The sequence below is a fragment of the Engystomops pustulosus genome, chromosome 3 (assembly GCF_040894005.1).
Source record: "Engystomops pustulosus chromosome 3, aEngPut4.maternal, whole genome shotgun sequence".
Classification (NCBI taxonomy): Eukaryota; Metazoa; Chordata; class Amphibia; order Anura; family Leptodactylidae; genus Engystomops; species Engystomops pustulosus.
This window is the reverse complement of record NC_092413.1, coordinates 105,456,206-105,483,511: the sequence shown is the minus strand read 5'-3', so window position 1 is coordinate 105,483,511 and position 27,306 is coordinate 105,456,206. Positions and strand designations below refer to the sequence as shown.

General features: G+C 40.9%; 1 protein-coding gene and 1 long non-coding RNA gene across 4 annotated transcripts in view; one reads left to right on the top strand and one right to left on the bottom strand.

The window, feature by feature from the left end:
- The window catches only part of LOC140121729 (amine sulfotransferase-like), a 61,929-nt gene extending 48,325 nt beyond the window's left edge, over window positions 1-13,604 (top strand). For all 3 annotated transcript variants that reach the window (XM_072141721.1, XM_072141720.1, XM_072141719.1), the window contains exons 3-7: window positions 116-333; window positions 6,790-6,916; window positions 7,871-7,965; window positions 8,127-8,307; window positions 13,369-13,604. In XM_072141721.1, the coding sequence (XP_071997822.1) occupies window positions 116-333; window positions 6,790-6,916; window positions 7,871-7,965; window positions 8,127-8,307; window positions 13,369-13,493 (746 nt within the window). In that variant the 3' untranslated portion in view covers window positions 13,494-13,604. The remainder of the gene's footprint in view (window positions 1-115; window positions 334-6,789; window positions 6,917-7,870; window positions 7,966-8,126; window positions 8,308-13,368) is intronic.
- LOC140121730 (uncharacterized) lies at window positions 230-23,445 on the bottom strand. Its single transcript, XR_011854169.1, has 3 exons — window positions 23,301-23,445; window positions 10,856-10,970; window positions 230-312 (listed from the first exon to the last, which is right to left on the bottom strand). It is a non-coding gene; the product is annotated as an uncharacterized lncRNA (long non-coding RNA).
- Window positions 23,446-27,306: the final 3,861 nt, after the last annotated feature.

Here is a 27,306-nt window from a genome sequence, read left to right as displayed (position 1 = left end):
CTCAAACCTGGTGAACACAACCGCTGTATGGATAAATCCTTTGGATACTGTGCAAAGTTTTCTTGTGTGATTGTAGTTGGGTAACAAATCACTATTATCTATTCTTTGTTTCCAGGAACCATTTGGACACAACAGATACTTAGTTTAATTTACAGTGAAGGCTACAGGAATGGAACAGAACAAATAGAAACTACTGAAATAGTGCCTTGGATTGAATGTCAATTCATGTCAGATGAAATTATGGACCATAACAGTCGTCCCTCGCCGCGTTTGTTTGCCTCACATTTGTCATATAGGTTTGTACCACAAGGACTGAAAATGAGAAAAGCAAAGGTAAGATGTATTATGTGAATAAGGACACTTTCACATTGTCAGTGTTTAGTCATTATTTTGTCATTACCAGTATTTTCTAAAACCAAGTGTGAAATATTTAGAGAGCAAAAGTATAAACGAGAGAAAATCGATAAGGAGAAACAGAAATAGATAGACATATAACAAGATACAAAGAATAAAAATGGTAAGGACAGCATGGCCAGTTGAAAATGTCCCAAATTTTCAGGTAGGTAAAATGTAGAAATTCCAGCGCAGGCTTCCAAAGGGTCTTAAAGCAATTCTTTCTTTGTGCATCAGCAAATATACATCGGATAAAAGTACAAGGATAAGGAGCGATCAACGCGTTTTGGCTAACTAAGCCTTAGTCATGATCCATAGAATAGACATAAAATAAAACCATTTATATAAAACTCCTGATCCTAGTCCCATGGCCTATGGAGGAGGAGAGCAGGAGGAGTTACAATCATCAACCCCTGGTTACAAACATTAACCCCCTAATACAAAGATAGCTTCTTATGGACATCATGGTAATGGTGGGTACACTGTCATTATAATAGAAGAAAGCAGAAAGATCTAACATTAATGTATTCCAATACAAAGAACATGAATATAATAGGTGACAAAGTACACGTGAATTCAGAAATATCAATTAGCAAACCAGATTTAGTAAATAGTAATTAAGTCATGACAATAGTTCATCCCAATGGGCTGTCTAGTATCCAAAACAAAAATCCAATAGGATTCTCTATTGAATAACTTTTTTTGGTGATCCCCTCCCCTAATAGGTCTGGAAACTTTTTCTATACCTGTCCATCTAAGACTCGATACATCCCCCTTGTGGAAGTCTCTAAAGTGTTGCGTAAGAGAGGAAACAGAAGAATTGGTGACATCTGAAACATGTCTTCTGATGCAGACTTTGGACGAACAGGGAATACATCCTACATACTGTAATTTACATGTAATGCATGCCACCAAGTGTATAATTTGGGAAGTATTGCAATTTATGTAGGTATGTTGAAGGTTTTCTGTGTGGTATAGGATGTAAAAAATTACCCAGAAGGATGTGATCACAGGCTTTGCAACGACCATGTCCACATTTGTGAGGCCCTGGAAAATCCAACCAGGTTCCTTTGTCTGTTTCAGGTTTGTTAGTAGTAAAGAGACTAGGAGACAATAAAGTACCCAAGGTTACACCCCTTCTAGCTACAAATCTTACACCTTGTGCTACTACTTTTTGAAAATCTTTATTAAACAAAAGAATGGGTAGATGTTTTTTGATAATTTGTTTAATACTGTTAAACTAACAACTATATTGTGTCACAAATGTGACCAGTCTAGAATTCTTTCCTGAACCACTAAGAGAAACCTTGTTTCTTTTGCTGATCAGAAGATCTGACCTAGGTTTGCTTTTGACCTTGTTGTATGCTGAGGTGATGAGTTGTTCGTTATAGCCTCTTTCTAGCAGTCTTTCTCTAACTGCTGCTGCCTCTTTCATAAAAACCGCATCTTTTGAGCAGTAACGTTTAATTCTAATAAATTCTCCATATGGGATATTGCTAGGAACATGTCTAGGATGGCATGATGTTGACAATAGGATAGAATTCCCTGCTGTTGGTTTTCTATATGAAATAACTGACGTCTAGGAAAGTGACGCCAGGATTTCAAAAGTCATAAGTAAATTTTAGGTTCATATCATTGTTATTGAACCAAGACAGCATTTCCTGAAAATTCTGGGTAGTTCCAACCCAGAACCATATGAGGTCATCAACAAATCTACCCATCCACCTGATGTTATCTCTGAATGGATTTGCGGGGGGAAAAAACTAAAAGTTCTTCCCAACTTACCATCTAAATATTTGCAAGTGAGGGGGAAAATCTGGCTCCCATTGGGGCCCCCTCACCAGCAAATAAAAGACACCATCAAACATAAAGTAGTTGTTGTCTAATAGAAATTTAGTGGCCATAACTATAAAAGCTTTTTAATGTTGGCTATATGAACTGTAGATTTATAGGTGTCTCTCTAAGACCTTAATATACTGGCATCGCTTTCCTAGACGTCAGAATTTCTATAGAAGGAGATAATATTGAAGTTATGCCATATAGAAAACCAACAGCAGGAAATTCTATCCTATTGTCAACATCATGCCATCCTAGACATGTTGCTAGCAATATCCCATATGGAAAATTTATTAGAATTAATCGTAACTGCTAAAGAGATGCATCAGTTAGAGAGACTGCTAGAAAGAGGCTAGGTCAGATCAGCAAAAGTATTAAACAAATTATCAAAAAACATCTAACCATTCTTTCGTTTAATAAAGATTTTCACAAAGTAGTAGCACAAGGTGTAAGATTTGTAGCTAGAAGGGGTGTAACTTTGGGCACTTCATTGTCCCCTAGTCTCTTTACTACAAAAACACCTGAAACTGACAGAAGAACCTGGTTGGATTTTCCAGGGTGTCACAAATGTGGACATGGTCGTTGCAAAGCCTGTGATCACATCCTTCTGGGTAATTCTTTTACATCCTATACCACACAGAAAACCTTCAAAATACCTACTTAAATTGCAATATTTCCCAAATTATGCACTTGGTGGCATGCATTACATGTAAAATACAGTATGTAGGATATATTCCCTGTTCGTCCAAAGTCTGCATCAGAAGACATGTTTCAGATGTCACCAATTCTTCTGTTTCCTCTCTTGCGCAACACTTTAGAGACCTCCACAAAGGGGATGTATCGAGTCTTAGATGGACATGTATAGAAAAAGTTCCAGATCACCCAAAAAGTTATTCAATAAAGAATCCTATTGGATTTTTGTTTTGGAAACTAGACAGCCCAATGGGACGAACTATCATCATGACTTTATTATTATTAACTAAATATGGTTTGCTAATTTATATTTTGGAATATACATGTCCACTCACCGGCCACTTTATTAGGTACACCTGTCCAACTGCTCGTTAACACTTAATTTCTAATCAGCCAATCACATGGCGGCAACTCAGTGCATTTAGGCATGTAGACATGGTCAAGACAATCTCCTGCAGTTCAAACCGAGCATCAGTATGGGGAAGAAAGGCGATTTGAGTGCCTTTGAACGTGGCATGGTTGTTGGTGCCAGAAAGGCTGGTCTGAGTATTTCAGAAACTGCTGATCTACTGGGATTTTCACGCACAACCATCTCTAGGGTTTACAGAGAATGGTCCGAAAAAGATAAAACATCCAGTGAGCGGCAGTTCTGTGGGCGGAAATGCCTTGTTGATGCCAGAGGTCAGAGGAGAATGGGCAGACTGGTTCGAGCTGATAGAAAGGCAACAGTGACTCAAATCGCCACCCGTTACAACCAAGGTAGGCAGAAGAGCATCTCTGAACGCACAGTACGTCAAACTTTGAGGCAGATGGGCTACAGCAGCAGAAGACCACACTGGGTGCCACTCCTTTCAGCTAAGAACAGGAAACTGAGGCTACAATTTGCACAAGCTCATCGAAATTGGACAGTTGAAGATTAGGAAGATTGGAATGCTGCGACATTCGGATGGTAGGGTCAGAATTTGGCATCAACAACATGAAAGCATGGATCATTCCTGCCTTGTATCAACGGTTTAGGCTGGTGGTGGTTGTGTCATGGTGTGGGTAATATTTTCTTGGCACTCTTTGGGCCCCTTGGTACCAATTGAGCATCGTTGCAATGCCACAGCCTACCTGAGTATTGTTGCTGACCATGTCCATCCCTTTATGACCACAATGTACCCAACATCTGATGGCTACTTTCAGCAGAATAATGCGCCATGTCATAAAGCTCGAATCATCTCAGACTGGTTTCTTGAACATAACAATTAGTTCACTGTACTCAAATGGCCTCCACAGTCACCAGATCTCAATCCAATAGAGCATCTTTGGGATGTGGTGGAACGGGAGATTCGCATCATGGATGTGCAGCCGACAAATCTGCGGCAACTGTGTGATGCCATCATGTCAATATGGACCAAAATCTCTGAGGAATGCTTCCAGCACTGAATTGAGGCAGTTCTGAAGGCAAAAGGGGGTCCAACCCGTTACTAGCATGGTGTACCTAATAAAGTGGCCGGTGAGTGTACATTGTCACCTATTATATTCATGTTCTTTGTATTGGAATACATTAATGTTAGATCTTTCTGCTTTCTTCTATTATTATGACCACCATTTCCATCATGTTCATAAGAAGCTATCTTTGTATTAGGGGTTAATGTTTGTAACTAGGGGTTAATGATTGTAACTCCTCATGTTCTCCTCCTCCCTAGGCCATGTGGCCAGGAGCAGGAGTTTTATATAAGTGGTATTATTTTACGTCTATTCTATGGATCATGACTGAGGCTTATCAGGTGGAGGTAAGTAGGGCTGACTCAGTGTATTTGTTATAATTTTTTAGGTAGGGTTCAAACCCAAACATCCAGGCTAAGCGTTTCATTTCCCATCAAAAAAATGAAAAGCAAAATAGATAAAGTTTAAATAAATGTGCAACATTTAAGTTCCATATATGAGACCCAACTGAAGCTTGAGAACAATTTACATTGCTTATTATATATAGAAGATATTTATGTTTAAAGGGAACCAGTCATGAGAAATGCATGATACATGATAATCCACTACTGGTATATTGTCAACACCTTAACATCTTAGCTTTCTTTCATGGCCGAGAGTTATGCTTCATCCAGAAAATCAACTTTGAAAGATGGAAATGAGTTGTATAGAGTCAAGGAGGCCACAACATTAGGCCCCAAAAGTAACATGAACTGGATGGTGATAAGTTGCTTGACAACATACTGATAGTAGTTTGTTGGGTCTCTTTCCGTTGAAAGGTTGTCTTTAACATATATCTCTTTTCCTCAATCTTAATTAAAAGACACAAATGGAAGTTAGACCTCTTTCACACTTGCCTTGGAGATCACGTCAGAATGCAATGTGTGAAAAATTAATATTTTTCCCTGCATTTTTGGTAAGTGTTTGCTAGGAGTCATCACAGTTTTCGTTTTTTTTTAGTGTTTTCAATGCATTTTCATTGTGTTTTTCAAAAACACTCATGACTGTGGTCTATCTTTTCCATGGCAATTGATCAGCGAAAAACGCATAGAACTTGCATGTGTATCAGAGTGCAATGCATTTCTCATGTGTCTCCAAATACTTGGTGTATTTTTTACGCATAGGATTTTCAAAAACAGGGCATGCTGGGATTTTATCGTGTGTTAAAAAAAATGCAAGTCTGACAAAACCTTTTAAATACAATGGGCAGAGTGCAATGCGAGTTCTGCACGTCAACCATGCATGAAAAACACAAGTGTGGAAGGTTCCCAACAATATCATACCACACACTTTGGGCATTTATTATTGGCTTTCCACTACTATTTGGGCACATTTTTTTTTATTAAGGCAAGAGAAAGTCAAAGCCTTACATTTTTCATTCTAAAAGAAATTATACAACACAAGTTGACATCTTCAAAAAGGAGAGTACTGGAAAAAACAGACGCACTCCAGATGCAACCAGGAGCTGAAGGTACAGATACAACATACAAAGAAAAGAAAAACCAACAGCCCAAAGACCCAAAGCAAACCCTCCTCCACCCCTTCCCTTGTCTGGCGCCCTGTTACCTTTGAACAGGTAAAATAGTTTTACAGATACTGTGCTGGGGCTCGTTTCATACATCATAATCCTGTAAGATATGGCTGGTAGAGTAACCCTTTACAAGACCGTAATCCCATTACCTCCCAAAATCCAGCTAGCTCCTAGCTAGATAGCAAATTATGCCAATCTCTGTTTGATCAGTAGCATCTCTCCTGTTGGCTTGATGTTCCCAGACAGCGACCCCATATGGCCTCAAATTTTTTTGTGACTTTCCTCTTCCGGTAGACCCCATATTCCAGCCTAATAATGCAAATTTTTGTATTCCCTCATAGTTGAGGGGGAGGCTTGTATCCAATGAGACAGAATCTCCTTACATGCCTGAAATAATGCGCTGATTCATTAAGCCTTGAAACACAATCTAAATTCCAATAAACCACACAATTCATGTGCCAAAAAAACAGACCATGCAACACTATTGATGAAAACCCTTCATTGTACTGCACTGTGCTTGGTATGCAGTCCATGGTCACTTGGACCCCTCACTGATTATATATTACAAGTTATATTCACAACTTCTTCTAAGGATTGGTCTAAGGATAACAATGGTAAATATGCTTTACACATTAATGCACAAAATCTTCTGTGTTCATATGTAAATATTCCCTCTTGCATACACATTACCACATAAAGCAGCCTACAGGTGTAGACTTTACCCATAGGCAGACTCATATTCCCATTTTTGTGAGAATTAAATTTTTTGGGTTTTTTTATTGATTTGGGTTTTAATACTGAAATGGTTTTGAAATTGAAAGAGTTTGTAGCCTCAAATTCATGTATACATTATACATTTTATTAAGATTATCTATGTGATGAGAAATCCAAAGGATGTCATAAATTCCCTATATCATTTTGAAGCGATGGCATCCTATGCTAAGACTTCTCCAGATTTTGACCATTTCTTTAAAAAGTTTTTAGATGGTGAAGGTAAGTGTAAATATTTTTATTCATGTTGTTTGGAATATGTACACGGTACTGTTCAAAAGTTTTAGGCTGCATTAGTGAGAAGTCATACTTTTTATCGATTAACAAAATGAAAAGTTAATGAAAAAAAAAGTAATTTGAATCAATATTTGGTTGTCCACCTTATAGTCAGGTTTCTGATGAACAAATATTGCCAAAAACTTAAAAATTATCATAATTTCCGCATGTACAGATGTAGTAATATGTGGCCCGCTCACATGCAAATGACAGTAGGAGAGGAATGCCAGAGCAACAAACATGGCCAGGAATAGGACCTGGTCTATATTTTGGGGTCTGAGCAGTCAGCTCATACACAGGACCGTAGACGCCACCATTGAAATACATTGAGCCGTTTGTTAACACATGCCCACAAAATGCACATTCGTGAGCATATGTTCACTTATGAAGAGAGTCTCTACACTCTATATGAAGGAAGAATTACTCATTTTAATGATTTAAAGAAGCAAAACATTCCTATTTGTGACAATATATACTGGCAGTAATAGTAATAGTAATAGTCTTACATGACCAAGTAGATCTGCTATGCAATAGGATACCATGATTGTTGGGTCCAGTATGGACTGCCAGCATTGGCATTCTCCTGCATCTGTCTTCTTCTTAAAGTCTTAAATCTACTGTTGGGTTTACTATTGCTAGAATGCATGAGCTGGAGTTTGTATCTGACATGTACAATCATAAAGCTCAGGACCATGACAAATAAATCTACAGCACATGTACAACAGGTTACTTCACTACACGCCTGGAAACTAGCAGTCTATACTAAACATTTTGCAAGCATAGTTCAGTGCATGTCTAAAACTATAGATGACTACATTTATAGTAACCTATTACTTTTATCTGACTTGTAGTGTAGCAGTAATACTTCATAAAGCTCATATATGCGTTTTTATTCCACAGTTTTTGCTGGCAGCTGGTTTGATCATGTTCACGGATGGTGCACTCATAGAGATCAATTCAATATACTATTCATAAAGTATGAAGATATGATCATGGTAAAGATCAATGCATTCTTTTTATTTTGCCATGTTAATTTTAATGAATATTTGACCCTAAATAAACTTGCTTTGAAGAAGGTGTATTTATTATTGGCTATCCACTTAACTTTTGACTTAATATTTTGCTTGTATTAAAAAAATGATTTAATCTCATGCAGGATCTGCGTTCTGTGGTCAAACAAATGTGTAAATTTTTGGGGAAAGAATTGGATGAAGAAGCTTTGGACATTGTAGTGAAACGAGCGTCATTCAATGAAATGAAAAAGGATCCACTTGCAAATAAAGAAGACTTGCCAGAAGAATTTTATAATGTAAAAAAGGGAAAATTTATGCGAAAAGGTAAATGATCTTAACTTCTGTGTACAATTATCTATTTCTGTGTACAATCAGTGTCGGACCGGGTTTCCTTAGGCCCACCAGAGAAAATCAATTTGGGGGCCCCCTCATCATTATCCCCCAGTAAATATACTCAAGCAGCCTCCAAATTTCGGTGTCTTCTGATGGGCCTCTGGGGTTCAGTATTGGGTTAGATGAGGGCCCATCGAAGGATCCTCTGGTACTCTGCTGGGCCAGTCCGACACTGTGTACAATATAATAGTGACAAAACACGCTCAATTCAATTTCATGTTTAATTTGCACTTTTTAGTGTCATTCTCTAGGGTGAAGTCACAATCTTTTGCCATACTGTTCTGTTCCCACAGGAGGTGAATGAAGGTTTAATTGCCTGGTGGATAGTGGCTGGGAAACTTTCCTCCCTTCAAATCCAGCCAGAATCCAGAATACAGCCACTGAACAGTATTGGGTCAGCAGTGCAGTTGTTGCCTTCCATGTAGATGATTTGCTGACACTTGCTACTGCTACTCTAATTGCTGGTCAGAAATTGATGCTTCAGTAGCCCAAAAATATGTGTGTCTCAGTCGCAGTTAGCCTAAAATGGGTGCCACAGGTAGTAATCAGGACTCCAAAAACACCCCTTAGAAAAAACGGAATGAACAGCAGTAGAGGGAGTGCATGTAAATCCTAGCGAGCAGATGGCAGCGTATCAGTAAGACATAGAATGTATGACAAATAATGAATGCAGAAAATAATGCAGTAATATGAAAGCTGAATAACAATATATATAACGAAAGAACAGCACACATACTGTTTATCTGGCTGGCTTACATACTTTTTGACTGTATAGGTGGTATTTTTTAGGTATTTTCTGGACGAAATGAAGAATAAAAACACTAATCCTGAAATTTTCATTTAAGATTCTGCACCATTCATTATATGGCATAATCAACATTTAACCTTGTCAATATGATTCTGATGTCATTTAATTTATTTAATTTCTTTGCTTTAATGAAATGATTTGTTTTTTCATCACTGTCTACTTAAAGTTGTAGCTTTTTTACTTTTTTATTGATGCTAGTTAGTATTCATTTTGTGTTTTTGAAGAAAACGTGACCTATAATTACTGAATCACATTTACAATACACTGCAATTGTAATGGAGTGACTAGGTTCAAACAGGACCCAAAAAGGACCTGCCTGCTTACTAGAAACATCCCCAAACTGTGGCCAGTAACTGGCAACAGTCCGTTACTATGCTAAATTGCAAGGAAGTAAAAAAGCAAACAAAGAAGAGTGAATGGTCAACAAGTCGGGTCACAACAGAGATAGCAACAAAACACAGAATCGCAAGGGCAGAAAAACAGTCTGAACAGTAGCCAAGATCGAAATATGATCGAATGTGAACAAAACACTCATAGGAGACCAGAACCTCTGCTCCAGAGCTTTTGGAGCAGGGCTCTGTCAGTCAACAGTTAACCATCGCCGGACCAGAGCAGACTTCAGGAAGTTAATGGGGTTGTAATATCAACTCCAATTTAGCCAGCAAAGTGTGTGTTCACACAAGCCAATAGCATTAAATAAAGAGACTGCTGCTGGCACAAAGGTTACAGTATATTTATGGTCACCTAAAAAAACACATTGGCCCAGAATTATGAATGCATGCGCCAAATGTGTTGCAATGCGTATGCATTTGTTGTGGCACACACAGTGCAGCCGCGACACAAAACTAGCACACAATTAATAAATAGATGTGCAAGCCCACTACTATTTAATATATTAATGATATAGAGTTAGGAATTAATAGCATTTTGTCTATTTTTGCAGATGACACCAAGCTGTGTAATGTAATACAGTCTATGGAGGATGTTCATAGGCTGCAGGTTGACTTGGACAAACTGAGTGTTTGGCCATCTACTTGGCAAATGTGGTTCAATGTGGATAAATGTAAGGTTATGGGCTTGGGGGCTAATAAGTCAAAGGCAAAAGAGTCCCTTGTTGAGAAGGACAGGGCTTTTTTACTATGAGAACTGTCAATCTGTGGAATAGCCTGCCTCAGGCGCTGGTCACAGTAGGGACAGCAGAGAGCTTCAAGAAGGGTCTAGATGCCTTTTTTACACCTAAATAACATTGATTGTTATGTTAGAATTGTTTACCCTAAATCCTTTTCTCATACATCCCTACCCTTCCTTAGTTGAACTTAATGGACATGTGTCTTTTTTCAACTGTATAAACTATGATACTATGATATTTATTTAATTGCAGCATTTTGGGGGCCATACAAGTAATTTTATTTATATAAGTTTCCTTTGTGTTTTAAAATTTCTGTTTTCATGTTATAGTATACATGAGAACTGTTCTTTGAATCAGTTCAGTGCAAACATTTCTTGACTTTTGCACAGTTAAACCATTTACAAAAATAATAGTTTTATTGTTGCCACTTTTCAAGTCCCTTATTCCGTATCTTTTTATATTTACTCTGGATAACAAAATAACACATTCACTAATTTGCTTCTATTAACAAAAATACAACATTTAACAGATATAAGTCCAACCTGTCCATCCGCTAATCAGCAGCACCTCTCCTTGCCGATCCAAACTTCATTTATGGTCTGACGAAGGGAGTGTTTCCCGAAACGCGTAACCATTACCATTGCATTTCTTTTACTGCTGTATCAAATAAAAATACACATAATTTATCTCATTCCATCCATTTTCTATTTATTGTATACCATTTAAGCATTGTATACCCTTTACCTCCTCATTTGGTTTGTAGCGCACCCGCACATAACTCCAAAACTTTTTGCTCTTGCAATCTACACATCAGTCCTGGTGAACACAATTTCAGTTGCCCCTAGACACGACCCTGTAAATTCTGACTTAGGCTCAGGGACGCCATCTTGGATTTCTGTGTGACGGCCGTGGTGCTGAGTTTTTCTCTCTCTGCTCCATGCACTCTTGCCCCGCTCCCCTGCAGTCCAGGATGGAGCTCACTCACTGATGCACGCTAAGATGCAATCGGTTCCTGACGGACAGGAGAACTACAAGCTACAGGCAGATAAGTTCTTTATCTGGTGGGGAACAGCTGGAGAGCACAGGAGATCTAGTGTGTTGTGAAATAGCAGTGATGTAGGAGAGCTGATATTGTGTATAATAGGCTTCTAAGGGATCTCATCATCTCATCTCTGATCTGTCTCTCTTTCTATGTGTCAGTGTGTTAGTACAATGTCAGAAGCCAAATGAAAGTGTATATACACCTGTACCCTGATAATCTAATCACATTGTCAGCTCACAGAACTAGATGGATCATAATGGGGCAGATTTACTTACCCGGCCCATTCGCGATCCAGCGGCGCGTTCTCTGAACAGGATTCGGGTCCGGACGGGATTTATGAAGGTAGTTCCTCCGCCGTCCACCAGGTGGCGCTGCTGTGCTGAAAAGCATCGGAACGCGCCAGAATCCCCCGAGCTGGACCAGGTGAAGGTAAGCGCTTCCCAAGCGACACATTTTCGGTTATTAAATGCGTCGGTTTTTCCGAATCCGTCGGGTTTTCGTTCGGCCACGTCCCCCGATTTCCGTTGCGTGCATGCCAGCGCCGATGCGCCACAATCCGATCGCGTGCGCCAAAATCCCGGGGCAATTCAGGTACAATCGGCGCAAATCGGAAATATTCGGGTAACACCTCGGGAAAACGCGAATCGGGCCCTTAGTAAATGACCCCCAATGTGTCTGCTCAGAGAGTCCCCGCCCACACTCTGGAATTTTGCACTGACAAGCCTAGGAAGTATAAAAAAAAACTCTGACCGGAGCTCCCAAAGATTCTAATACGGCTGTTGTTCAAAATTCCTTCAAAGATCTTCAATTATATTCTACCGATGAAGAAAGTTTTGCAACAAGATGTAGGTCACTATTCAGAACGTCCTTTAGGTGCAGTTTTCTCCTTAAACTCACTCAACAGTGTGGTAGCAAAAACTAAAAGAGAAAGTAGGCACCAAATCGCATAGTACGTTTTTAAAACCTTGGATTTTATTCTTAAAAGTTATACTCACAAGAGTATGTTTAAAATGCGCATAAAACAGTATACAAAATGGGACGCCAGCTCCATTCGCTCGGCCGACCCTGGGTTTTGCCGTTTGGGACTTGTTGGATCGATCTCGGACTGTGGTGTTAGCTCCTGTGGTATGGAAGTGTGCTGCACTGTGTTTTTATAATTTTTGCAAGCCTAGGAAGTGATAGGAGCTAAAACAACAATAAAACTGTGTAAAATTATGAAGTAAAGGGTTAAGAATGATCTTTATTGTGTTAACATCATTAGGGGATCGAAATTTGATAATTTTGTTTCATGGGAAAACCCCTTTAAAGTAGCTGGGAAAAAGCATATTTAACCTGCTCTAACAGTTCCTGCATCCTCACATCAGTGCTCTAATTTAGTTCCTGGCACTTTGTTTGGCCATATGGTATCAGTGTTAAGTGACCCACTTCAGCCAATAAATTGCCTCCTTAGACCATGGAATGTACCTTATGTATGCAAGGGGATCACTTGTCATTACTTTGTTGTCCCCACATCCAAGGAAGCCACTCATCGGCTAAAGAAGGTCCTGTGACCCTCGTAGAACTCCTGGTAAGTGTAGTGCAGAAAACATGAATAATAGAGAGACGAGGAATGTCATTAAAAAAAAAACCTCATGTTTAGTTGGCTTCGTGGTTAGCGATTAGTGGTTTTCATTATTTGTTTGTTTCAAACCAAGTAAACAAAAACTTGCTATTTTATTATGTTGCAATTTTCACAATGGACGCTAAATATTGTGAAGACCTGCTTTTCATCTTTAGTTTAAATTTCCGTCCTAATAATGGACATGTGTGACATTCTTTCCAGAAATTTTTTCTACTTTTTGCACTTCCTTTTAAAAGGCTATGTACACCTTCTCAACCAATAAAATGCATTTTAATTGTTCATGGTTAAACAATCTATTATTAGCATACAGATTGATTCTTTGTTGCCTATTTGTATAACTGATAATGTACTGTATGTATATACTGTATTTCACTATGTGACTATCGTTGTAGGTACAATTGGAGACTGGAAAAATACAATGACAGTCGCACAGAGTGAAGTTTTTGACACAATCTTTCAGGAAAAGATGGGAGATTTGGATATAGAATTTATCTGGGACAACAAAGAAAAAGCATAGACAAGCTCCTTTTACACACTGCGACAATATTTCCTACTCCTGATAACTCCCTAATGTGTATATGTGCTCAGTGATCAAGTGGCATACAATAAAATCCCTGTGTACAAATGATTACATCTTTTATTCACATTGAAGATATATATACAGGGAGGTTTATCTTTTTATATTCTTTACATTTTGCCTTTTTTCTTAGCCTTGTGTTTTTTCTTGTGTTAATAAGGGGTAATGGCTAACATGTTTGTCTGGAGTGTAGTCTGCAAGTATTTTAGCAACTTTTAAAAAAACTTCCAAAACATCTGGGAAAAAAAATAATACTGCCGATTTGAAATGCAAATGCAGAACAGTAAATTAAAAATGGTCAAATTTCCCATCGCTCCAAACATTTTCAAATGAACATACTAAGAAAAAAAAAGGATAGATCTTCCCCATAGCATTTTTTAAACAGACCTCCACTGTATTGATTATACTCTTATGAAATATAGATATTTGTTTGTCAGCCTTTGTTCAGACCTATAGGAAAAAGGGGCTCTTTACATCATATATTACGGTAATTCACGGGGTCCCTTTCCTATGCACTATGGTCGCCCTGTGCTTGGCCAGTTCTGGGGCCCCAGAGCCCCCAGAAAGTCCCTTGGCATACACTGGCCAGATAAGAAAACTCAATTTCATTGGTATCCTTGTCGCCAAAGTAATTGAGAGAAGCATCTGACGGTGTCCTCACAGTGTTGGCGCGGGTGACAGGAGGGCAGCACCGCTAGCGGTTCCTGACAGAACATAGCTGCATTGGCATCAGCATCACTGTTGTAATCCAGAAGCAGAGCGTCTCTCACTGCGTAAGGCGCTGCGCGGCGGAATGACCTCACACAGCCTACGTCCCTGCTGCCGCACAGTAGACGCTGCGCTGAAGATTGTTGTGGCAGAAGAGCGGTGAGCCCTAGAAGAGGTGAAGAATAGAGCTGGACATTTGTGCGGTGCTTGAGGTAAGTTAGCGTTTATTATTTTTTTTGGCAACTATAAGGTACTTAATGTGTATTTAATTAATTAATGGGGCAGGGGGAGGCTTTATATACTTAATTAATTGAGCATGGGGGCTGTATATTAATTCATGGAGGCTGGCTCAGCTGTATATTAATTTGGTATCTTAAGTTTCTGCGTTTTTAACACCGCCACATTAGTTCACTACTAAGAGGCCCACTGAGGCTCTGTCGCTCAGAGACCTACTGAAAACTGGAGCTGACCCTGGACCTTTGAATTCAGGCCAGAATATGGTCTGTTTTTCAGTGACCAACCACGATCATGTGCCGCCGGCCTTAGTCTTCTAATGCACTTCCATACTATTGCTATTTGTGCATATTTTATTTAGGGTATTGGTTTGCTATGTGTATTTACTTTTGAATCACTTTGTATAAGGAATTAGTTGACTTTGTTCAGCTGACAATGAAACGTTCCTCCAGGCCCTTGAGCTGTTAGCTGTGCCCTTGGTGAATCTGCCTCGGTACACTATATATGAATTTAGATTTTTTTTGTGGGAAAGTATAGCTTCATCCATAAGTATAAAACTTATTTGATTTTTTGTAGTTTACGGGATTTGCGCTGCTGTGATGGGTATTTAACCTGGGATTGTGGTGCAGCTGGGCTGGCGGGCCGTCGGACTATTCGACTGATTCGGACTGAGCTAGGGATTTAAGATTCAAATTGTGTCGCAAGATAATGCACTTATATACACCGGGAAGAAGAAGGTGAACTCCGGCGGACCTGAGCGGGGAAGCTACACATGCAGGATATCGGGCACATGATTGTCGTGAATAGTGTGAATTCTGGTTGGACAATGCACTTTCGGGGATCGCGACAGGACAGGTGAGTAAATGTGGCCCATTATATTTGTTATTTATATAAAATTACAATTATAACAGTATATGAATCACTGATTTTCTTGTAGTAGTTTCTCTGATGTAACACTTTATCGGGTGCAGTGCTGTAATCTACTCAATCATCTAGTTCTGAGGTGCCAACTCCCCCATCCAACTTCCACTGATTTCTTCCTATACACTGTGATAGTGAAAAAGCATCAGGTTTGTAGTTCTGTGAAATGCAGAAGCGAAGAATGTAGCAGCTTAAGACATAGTTGGAAATGCAAGCTGCAGATAAACATCCGAATTCTGCCTTTTTAAAAATGTATTAAGATGAGATTCTTATCTGTATTATGATAACAAAAACCTATCATCACTATAGAACAGAAAATAGGGGCAACTAAAGTGACACTCCATATGCAGCCACTAAACTTGGCTCATTTCGGGAAAATATGACTCTTCTTTGTACATTTTCACATGACTTTGGAGGCGCTACCATCGCCTCCCATCATGGGGCCCTGTCCCAGTCCTCACTAGTGATCTTAAGTATCTTAAAGATACACATATCTGCAACACCTCTACCAATACAGGCAATCCCTGGGTTATGTACAAGATAGGTTCTGTAGATTTGTCCTTAAGTTAAATTTGTATGTAAGTCGGAACTGTATACTTTATAATTGTAACTCCAGACAAAATTTTTCTGGTCTATGTGACAATTGGATTTTAAAAATGTTGGATTCTCATAAGAACCAGGATTAACACTAAAGCTTCATTACAGACAGCTGTGAGAACTGCTATAGCTGTTTATTTTAGCCTAGGGCTAAAGTACAGTATATTACCAATAACCAGAGGTCCATTTGTAACTAGGGGTCATCTGTAAGTCAGGTGTTCTTAAGTAGGGGACCGCCTGTACATAGGCAGGCTGGTAGTTGCTAAAAGCGCCCTCTCCAGGATAGGAGCTGAGGGAGAGAGTCAGGAACCCTCTATAAAGGTTTCAGAACCTGGTCATTATGTAATAGCAGCTGTAGATTCTGCCTGAACAGGTAATAGTTAAATGGGTGTAGGATGGTATCCAATTATGTGGCTGCATTGTAAATTGGAGTATGAATGAAGAGGTGCTACCACCTGACCAGGGGGAGTATAAAACCCCTGTGCAGGGGGAGCATATGGTTCAGGTCTGCTTCCAGTCTTAGCTGGTCTGGAGAGCACATGCTCTTTACCACCAGGTCTCTTTGCACATGGTCTGAGTGAAGAGAGAGACAGTGTTCAGTACACCTTCAGTGCCCAGGTGCAGAGTCAGGAGACTTAAATCCAGAGCTGCAGCTTGCACAGTTTGGACACAGCTTCATCTCCAATATCCCAGCCTGCATCTGCTACCAGGCTGTTGCATTACTCCTCACGACCACTCTCCACAACCACTCTGCTGTTGATTGTTTAGGCCTGTTGGCTGCTACCTATTCAATAAAGAACCGTGAGTTGATTTGCCCAAACCTCTGGTCCCCATACCAAGCACAGTGACATCAGCATTCCAAAGGCCGCAATCATCAGCCACTCCGGTATTCTGGGCCCTGGCTGCTTCCAGGCCCCAAGGAAAGGCCAGGCCCTGGTGGGGGATGTTGCATATCTATCCCTGGTTACTGTACGCAGCAGGACCCTCTATGACTGAGGTGCGTGGCTGCCAACGTCATTGTGTAGGCACCACCTCGGTCAAAGAGTTAGAGGACGCTGGCGCCGCTCCAGTGACCATGTACTGGCAGGGAGCACAGGTAGGTAAGTATTATTTCATTACATTTTTTTTTTTTGCATGTACTGGTAGCAGTAGTGTTGCAGAGTTACCTGTATATGCAGGGGGCACTTAGCTGTTATCTAGGGGACATTGACAGACTTTTAGGGACAGAGTGTGGAGATGTTCTCCAGAAGCCACACCTGCTACATTCTTTGCAGATTTATATTTTTGGTATAAGAATTGCAAGGTATTTTCACTGGAGGGATATAGTTTTCTATTTTACACTTTGTTTACAGCTTGGAGACCTTCTTGTAGATGTTTCCATAGGAGTTGGCCACTTAGATTTCTTTATTATTATTTTTAATTGTTAATTCATTTTTTCAGTTAGGATCGGCCCTAATTCGGCCATGTTTGGGGGAGGCACAATTTTGCTTAGGGCACCAAAATGCCTTGTGCTGGTGACAGGTCCCTTTAAATGATCATGACACATATAGGTGAATCTTATTGAAAAACAAGACAGTTGATAAATTCTTCAGGTTAAATAACAGGTAATGATTCAATAGTTAATGAATAGTTTATTTTCATCAAAAGAAAATGGTAAAGCTGGATATCCACACATAAGCAACAACTGAGTTGGGTGCAATATGGGACACAAACATCAGGGGTTATTTGTCATACGCTGTCACTCGTTCTGACAGCCCCACCACTGCTCTAGCGCAGCCCAATACATCAAGACTTCAGACCTTTGATGTATCCGGCAGGTTCTGCGGCTCTACGCAGAAATATATGCAGCCGGCGACTTTTCACATGTGAAAATTTGCCAGCTGCAGTGAGTGTGCAGGCTTGGGGACAGTAACGCCCCGTGCCGGCCCACTCCCCGTGGCCATGCCCACCACTCGCATGGCCAGGCCCCCCCTTCACGCCCCACTAGTGTGAAGGAGGCAGATTGGGGAAAATAATCACAAGTGATATCAATAAACTAGCATTTGCGATTATTTCAGGGCTTCTAAAGCACTGCCATGGCGTAGAGGCCCTAATAAATGTCCCCCATCATCTATAATAGGGTTCCCCAAACTACGGCCCGCGGGCCACATGCGGCCCGCGGACCGTTTCGATCCGGCACCCGACACTTGGCGTGCCAGCGCCGGGCCCTCGCGGCCTGCAACAGCCGGGCAGGAGCCTCGGTCCGTCCGGACAAGAAGCTCCTGCCCGTCACTGTATAGTGCTCGGTGCGGCCGGAAACGGCCGCTCGGGCACTATTACTGGAGCGATGTGGCCGGAATACAACAACAACCCCGGAATACAACAACAACCCCGGCGCACATCGCTCCATTAAAAAGGGCAGTAAAAAGATTGTGGCAACTGGGGGCCAATAGTTAGTTATGAGGGGCAGAATAGGAAATAATTAATTATGAGGGGCAGTATAGGAAATAATTAATTATAAGGGGCAGCTTAGTAAATAATTAATTATGAGGGGCAGCATAGGAAATAATTAATTATGAGGGGCAGCTTAGTAAATAATTAATTATGAGAGGTAGAATAGGAAATAATTAATTATGAGGGGCAGCATAGGAAATAATTAATTATGAGAGGTAGAATAGGAAATAATTAATTATGAGGGGCAGCATAGGAAATAATTAATTATGAGAGGTAGAATAGGAAATAATTAATTATGAGAGGCAGCATAGGAAATAATTAATTATGAGGGGCAGCATAGGAAATAATTAATTATGAGGGGCAGCATAGGAAATAATTAATGGTGGGGGCAGCATAGGAAATAATTATTATTTAGGGGTAGAATAGGAAATAATTAATTATGAGGGGTAGAATAGGGAATAATTAATTATGAGTGGCAGCATAGGAAATAATTAATGGTGGGGGCAGCATAGGAAATAATTAATGGTGCGGGTATAGGAAATAATTAATTATGAGGGGCAGAATAGGAAATAATTATGAGGGGTAGAATAGGAAATAATTAATTATGAGGGGCAGTATAGGAATAATTAATTATGAGGGGCAGCATAGGAAATAATTAATGGTGCGGGTATAGGAAATAATTAATTTTGAGGGGCAGTTTAGTAATTAATGGGGGGGGGGAGGCATATTCAATAATTAATGGAGAGAGGTCCCAGTATATTAATTAATTAATTGGGCCAATATATAAAATAGTTCACAAGGGGGTGCAGTACCGAAATATTAAATAATTAATTGAGGGGGGTGCCAGTGTATTATGGATGCGGTCACATGTACCGCTATTTATTTTTAAACTTTAGTCCGGCCCTCCAACGGTCTGAGGGGGACAGTGAACGGCCCCCTACGTAAAAAGTTTGGTGACCCCTGATCTATAAGGAGGAAACAGACTTTGATGATGTAGATGCATTCTATACTTTGGGCAGTATTACAAGCATTGCTTAATTTATTATTATGCAATTTTGTATAATAAAGAAAGAAAATAGAGCAAATGGTGGTTCTGCTCATATGTTGCATGGCCTTAATTTACAAAGCAATTTCCAATCAATAATTAAAGATTGTCTGCTCCACAGTCCTCTTAAGTGTCAGCAATGTTTTTATTATGTCACTTCTACAATCCACCTCTAGATGTCAGGCAAAACCCACAATTAGTGCAATCTAAAACTACTTTCCCATGTGGACACAAAGGCTTGATGCAGACTGGTGTCAATATAAATAGTACAATATATACAGTTCGTTCAGTATAAATAATAAAGAAATAAAAATATAACAAAAAAACTAATTGGGAAAAACAAAGCAGGGAAACAAAAAAAAACTGGAAATACAAAAAAGGCAAGACAAAAACTGAAATTAAAGTAAACTTGGAAAAGTTAAAATGGCTGACAGCCCCAACCTGCTCTCTGCCCTTTTGATGCCCCATTGATGCCCCATTGCAACATGCAAAAAAAGTGATTACAATAATTCATCAGGGCACACAACCCAGAAGAAGGATGTACAGACCCCAGAAATCACAAAAGTTTCAGCAGCAGCAGTTGGAATAAAGAGGCTGTGGATTGCGACCTACTACGTGATCATTCAAACCCCAGCCAGTACACACCCGGCCAACTAAAATATTATCCCTTCCTAAACTTCCCTTGTCCCTACAGTTGGTGGCTGTGACATCACAAGAGACAGGTAGCTGTTGATTAGCTGCTGATTTCAGTACATCCTGTACTGTAACATGGTGTTCATGGGCGTTTCATTTACATGTTCAGCCCCACGTAAGCTGAAATTTTCACTTTTCCTGAATCGGTTTGCTTATCATTATAATTTATATTAGCGACACTCGCAAATTTCTGTCAGATAAGAGATAAATGAACAGAACGGTCATGTGCGGCCGTCTGCTCCATTAGTCTGGCGGAGCAACAAGGGATCCAACAGAGGTACGTGGGACCCCCATTGAACCCCTTGTTTTCGTGATCTGTTGAACTGATCAGCAATTAGGCTGTGGATAGGGCCTAAATTGTGTTAATGGAAAAACCCCTTTAAAGGACACCTGTCACCTCAATAAAATGAACTAAGTGCACATACTAATGAAAGAATCTCCCTAGCCCTCTTCCAGTTATGTCACTGTGAAAATCCTAGTTTTATCGGAACATACCAAAAAGCTGTGGTATGTAGCGATCCGACTGAACAGCCCATCTTCAAGCCGTCCAGCATATTCATGAGGGGGCCGTCTGAGGGGGAGGTGACTGCAGCATCAAGTCTGGCAGTCACCGCCGGCATCTGATATGTAAATGGTAGTCCACGGGTGAAGCAGAAGAGAGGGGAGTACCTGAACGGCCCCCTTGTGAATATGCCACACCACTGGAAGATTGGTCCGTCAATCTGACCGCAATGTGCCACAGTGTAGCACAGCTCTTTGGTATATTCCGATAAAACTAGGATTTTCACAGTGACATAACTGGAAAGGGGCTGGTTTAGTTAACTGACAGATGTCTTTTAACTTGCTATAACAATAAAGCTCTGATTGTTTCCCCTATGCTACACCTCCAAGATCTCTGTCACTTAAGTTAAGCTGCTCATGTCCCGCATGCTTAGTAGAGATATCCAAGCGTAATGATGCACAGTGTTGTGAGCTGGTCTCTTCTACTTATAACTAGAAGTTTAATACACTATATAGAAATATAGCTAATTAATATGAAACTGAATTGACACAACACCAAGTTTACAATTTTTACATCTTGAGGATCTTTGGATAGTATTGGAAGAATATTCATTAAAATACAAACTTTCTTCACAAGCAATGTATGTCTTTGTAAAACTGTAAAATTGGTCACTTGAGGAAAGTAAATTTCATCTCTAAAGACAGAGTATTATGAAAACCATGGCCATGAATCCATGAACTTCTGCTAGAGCCAAGGTATTGAATTCCACAAGTGCATGCTTCTTTACTACCACAGAGCAAAAGGTCAGTGTAATACTGTGTGTGGACTTCTGTGACAGACATTGAAGGCATTTCTCTTATTGGTGGCAAATATTTAAGAAATCTCAATAGATTTTTGCCACAGTAAAAATGCGTTCACTTTTATCCTGACACGAAGTTTGTACTTGTAATAAACACAGTTATTCAAACACAATAAACACGTCAAGTCAACAGGTCATCAGCTCGGAACGCATTGCGCACTGTGATTTACATGGAAATCACTTCATTTAGGTCTGCCTGCAAAAACTTACAGTGACAAACAGTGTCGGACTGGTGTACCTTGGGCCCACCCTTCATGTAATAAGAAAGACTACCAGACTACTCCTAATTTAAGTGTAAAACACGTTCTATCAAACATTAGATACAAATCCAGAATCGAGGTCCATATATAACTGTAGCATTCAGCCAAGGTTGCAGCCATACTGTATATGTGTCCCCACAATGGCAGTGTGAATCCACCCTAATTGTGTCCAATCATCTCTGGGAAAACATCTTATTATATTACCATGTACTGTGCCTCTGGCTCCATGTATGGCTGTGTACTGCGGCTGTAGCTCCGTGTATGGCTGTGTACTGTGGCTGTAGCTCCATGTATGGCTGTGTACTGCCCCTGTAGCTCCATGTATGGCTGTGTACTGCTCCTGTAGCTCCATGTATGGCTGTGTACTGCGGCTGTAGCTCCATGTATGGCTGTGTACTGCGGCTGTGGCTCCATGTATGGCTGTGTACTGCTGCTGTAGCTCCATGTATTGCTGTGTACTGCTGCTGTAGCTCCATGTATTGCTGTGTACTGCTGCTGTAGCTCCATGTATTGCTGTGTATTGTTCCTGTAGCTTCATGTAAGGCTGTGTACTGCGGCTGTAGCTCCATGTATGGCTGTGTACTGCGCCTGTAGCTCCATGTATGGCTGTGTACTGCCGCTGTAGCTCCATGTATAGCTGTGTACTATGGCTGTAGCTCCATGTATGACTGTGTACTGCGGCTGTAGCTCCATGTATGGCTGTGTACTGTGGCTGTAGCTCCATGTATGGCTGTGTACTGCGGCTGTAGCTACATTTATGGCTGTGTACTCTGGCTGTAGCTCCATGTATGGCTGTGTACTGTGGCTGTAGCTCCATGTATGGCTGTGTACTGCGGCTGTAGCTCCATGTATGGCTGTGTACTGCGGCTGTAGCTCCATGTATAGCTGTGTACTGCGGCTGTAGCTTCATGTGTGGCTGTGTACTGCGGCTGTAGCTTCATGTGTGGCTGTGTACTGCGGCTGTAGCTACATTTATGGCTGTGTACTGTGCCTGTAGCTCCATGTATGGTTGTGTACTGTGCCTGTAGCTCCATGTGTGGCTGTGTACAATGGCTGTAGCTCTATGCACGGCTGTGTACTGCGGCTGTAGCTCCATGTATGGCTGTGTACTGTGCCTGTAGCTCCATGTTTGGCTGTGTACTGCGGCTGTAGCTCCATGTATGGCTGTGTACTGCGACTGTAGCACCACGTATGGCTGTGTACTGCGGCTGTAGCTCCATGTATGGCCGTGTACTGCTACTGTAGCTCCATGTATGGCTGTTTACTGCGGCTGTATAGAGACAGGGCCTTCTCCCCCCACCCCCACCCCAGGATAGAAAAAGGGACTCACCTCCCACCCCAGGATAGAAATAGGGCCTCATCCCCCACCCCAGGATAGAAATAGGGCCTCACCCCCCACCCCAGGATAGAAATAGGGCCTCCCCCCACCCCAGGATAGAAATAGGGCCTCCCCCCACCTCAGTACCGACCGACATAGACACACAGAAGGCCTTACCTGTGCAGCAGCCGCGGGAACGTGCTATCTCAGGTGCCGGTGAGCACAGGAGCAGGAAGCAGGCATCGGGCGCCGGGACCCCGCGGCCCCCCGCAGGTATTGGAGCACCGGGACCCGGCAGGTGTCAGGGCCCACCGGAGTACCGGAGACGCTGGTGACAAAAGACAATTATTTGAGATAAAGTTCCAGTGATTATACCGTATCGTATTGTATTATACAGTGTATGGAGTCACAAGCATGTTACTGAGGGGCAGCTTGATAATGTCATTTATACATCAACTTAATGAAAAATTGGAATTCCTATGAAGAATTTTACATCTTAAGATAGGGTTAACATCTTAACGCAATCCAACGTATATGTACGCAAGGAAATGTGGTCTATTGTAGCACCCTGAGGTCCATATAAGCCATAGTGATTGTACGGGCTCACAAGCAGAACCTGTGCAATCGCTGCAGGAGACCATCAGTGTGTGACAGCCTGGCTCCTGCGCTTACAGCTTTGATTACTTGCAATGGTGACAGCAGCATTTATAGGGCACTACCAAGTAATGACCAGGATGATTGGCACCCTCGGTGCCAGCCATCGGGGTGCTGATCGCTGTCAGCCCTGGTGGCCTACGAAGGACAGTAGGGCTGCCTTCAGCAGATGCTTGTTAGTTCATGCTTTCAGCCTTCTCTAACTAGTGCTCCTGTCAGCCTAAGCAAAATGCATAGGCTGAATAATGTAATATGCTGCAGTTCATCAGTATTGCAGTATATTACACTGAACAAGAGATATTATTGATCACTTGTTCTAGTCCCATACTGGGAAAAACTAAAAGAGTTCAATAAAACAAATCATTAATCTAATATATAAAGCTGAGTGTATGTGTGTGTGTGTATGTATGTATGTCCACTAAAGGAAGCTGTACCATCGCATTTACAGTCACCAAATTTTGCACAGCCGCTCTCTGGGACGTCTCTGGAACATCATAAACTCAGTTTTGAGCCAAAATTTTAACCCCGACCTTTCCAAAATCGACTTATTACCCACTATATACAGGAGTCATTGTCTGCTGCTATGGCAGTTGGAAGCTAAGCTGTGATTGGTTGCTGCTCTGCCAAAGGTCATTTATATGAGATCTGAGCTGTGATTGGTTACTATAGGCAATTATTATAAGACAGCTTATGTGTGAGGTAAGATAGATACAGAGATAGGAGGAGATTTATCAGAAATGCCTGAGGTAAAACTGTTCCAGTTGCCCAAGGAAACCAATCAGAGATCAGTTGTAATTTTATAAACAGCTTTGCAAATATGAAACTTGAGCTCTGATTGAGTTCTGCTCTCAGACACTTCTGATAAATCTCCCCATAGACAAAGTGACAGTCGGAGACAGACACAGTCGCTGGAGTGAGAGTGCCAGAGACAGATAGTAACTGAAAGAGACTGCCGGTGACAGACAGTCACTCAAAGAGACTGCCGTTGTCAATCACCGAAAGAGACTGCCGATAACAGTCAAAACGGTCAAAAAAGTTTATAAAAAAGGGACGGTCGATAGATATATATAAAATATTTTTTGTATACCCATTCTCTTTTGTTGTAGCTAAGAGCAGTTATTTATTATCCCCGGCAATGCCGGGAGCTACAGCTAGTCTAATATATAATGCTGAGGGTATGTGTGTGGGGATGTATGTATTGATGTATGTCTGCTAAAGGAATCTGTACCGAAACATTTACAGATTTTGAACAGCTGCTTTCTGTGACTCAGGGAACGTCATTGATCCAATATTTTCACCCCAGCTTTCCAAAATCCACTTATTACCCATTATATACAGGAGCCATTGTCTGCTGCAGTGGCAATTGAAAGCTGAGCCGTGATTGGTTGCTGTTCTGCCAAAGGTCATTTATAAAACTGTTCCAGTTGCCCAAGAAAACCAATCAGAGATCAGCTGTAATTTTATAAACGGCTGTGGGACAGAGACAGTCACTGGAATGAGACTGTCCGAGACAGTCACTGGAATAAGAGTGTCAGACAGACAGTCACTGGAATGAGAGTGTCAAGAGACAGACAGGCACTGGAATGAGAGTGTCAGAGACAAATAGTCACTGGAATGAGAATGTCAAAAAAGTTTATAAAAAAGAGATGATCAGTCACAGTCTGAACCAGTATATACCGTATTTTCTGGACTATAAGGCGCACTTAAAAGCCTTGGATTTCCTTGGAAATCCAAAGTGCGCCTTATAGTCCGGTGCGCCCTATATGAGGGCAGCGGACCCTACTTACATAGGTCCCCGCTACCGGAGACAGCAGATCTCCAGCGGGAACTGCAGACCACGCGGCACGAACAACTTCTGCCGCGTGGTCTGCAGTTCCCGCTGGAGATCTGCTGTCTCCGGTAGCGGGGACCTATGTAAGTATTCCATTCTCCACCTCCCCCTCACCTTCCCCGCTCACCTTCCCCGCGTTCCGCGTCTCTTCTCAGCGTCGCGTCCCGTCAGGTCCCCGGACCTCCGCCACGCCCCCGACCCTGCGCCTTATAGTCCGATGCGCCTTATATATGGAATTATTACATATATAAGGCGCATCGGACTGTTGCGCCTTATATTCCGGTGCGCCTAATGGCCCGGAAAATACGGATACATATCTATATTTTTTTTCAACCTATTGTATTTTGTTGTAGCTAAGAGCAGTTATTTACTATCACGGGCAACGCCGGGGGGCTACAGCTAATTGAAGAATAAAAGTCCCAATATCCCCTAATCCAATATAAAAATATATATAACATTAAAAAGTGAAGATCACCACACAAACACTACTTATTTGGTATTGATGTGACCAAAATGGTGAACGGCATAATAAAGGTAAAAAGCTCACGCAAAAAACAAGCCCTAAAACAGCTCCACAAACAAAAAATAAAAATGTTATGCCTCTTAGAACATGGCAATGCAAAAACAAGAACATTCAACAATCAAAAGCTTTAGAAGGAAGTTAACATATTATTTCTATGGTATGGTGAACGGCCAACAAAAAATTAAAATAAAAAGCCTAAACCAGAATTAGTGATTTTCTTATCCTCCCCCTAAAAAAGGTAATAAAATCTCATCCCCCTAAATGATTTAACTGAGAAGTGGATATCATCCTGGAAAAAATAGGCTACCATATATTTACATTAACCGGTTAGGGACCGGGCCCTTTCCTGTTTTTTCATGTCCATTTTTCACTACCCACCTTCACAAATCTATAACTTTTTTATTTTTACACGTAAAGAGCTGTGTGATGGCTTGCTTTCTGCGTAACAAGTTGCACTTCATAGTGTTGTTCCTGAGAAGCAGGAAACAAATTCCAAATGCAGTGAAAATGGTGGAAAAAACGCATTTGCGCCATTTTCTTGTGGGCTTGGATATTACGGCTTTCACTGAGCGCCCCAAATGACATGTCTACTTTATTCTTTGGGTTGGTACGATTACGGGGCTATCAAATTTGTATAGGTTTTATAATGTTTTCATACATTTACAAAAATTAAAACCTCCTGAACAAAAATTTTTTGACTTTGCCATCTTCTAATAACTTTTTCATACTTCGTTGAACGAAGCTGTGGATGGTGTCATTTTTTGCGACATTTGATAAAATTTTCAATTACAGGCGGTCCCCTACTTAAGGACACCCGACTTACAGACAACCCATAGTTACAGACGGACCCCTCTGCCCACTGTGACCTCTGGTGAAGCTCTCTGGATGCTTTACTATAGTCCCAGACTGCAATGATCAGCTGTAAGGTGTATGTAATGAAGCTTTATTGGTAATTCTTGGTCCAATTACACCAAAAATTTTGAAACTCCAATTGTCACTGGGGCAAAAGAAAAAAATTGTCTAGAACTTCCATTATAAAATATACAGTTTCGACTTACATACAAATTCAACTTAAGAACAAACCTCCAGACCCTATCTTGTATGTAACCCGGGGACTGCCTGTATATCATTTTTAGGACTGTAATACCTTTTGATCACTTTTTATAGATTTTATT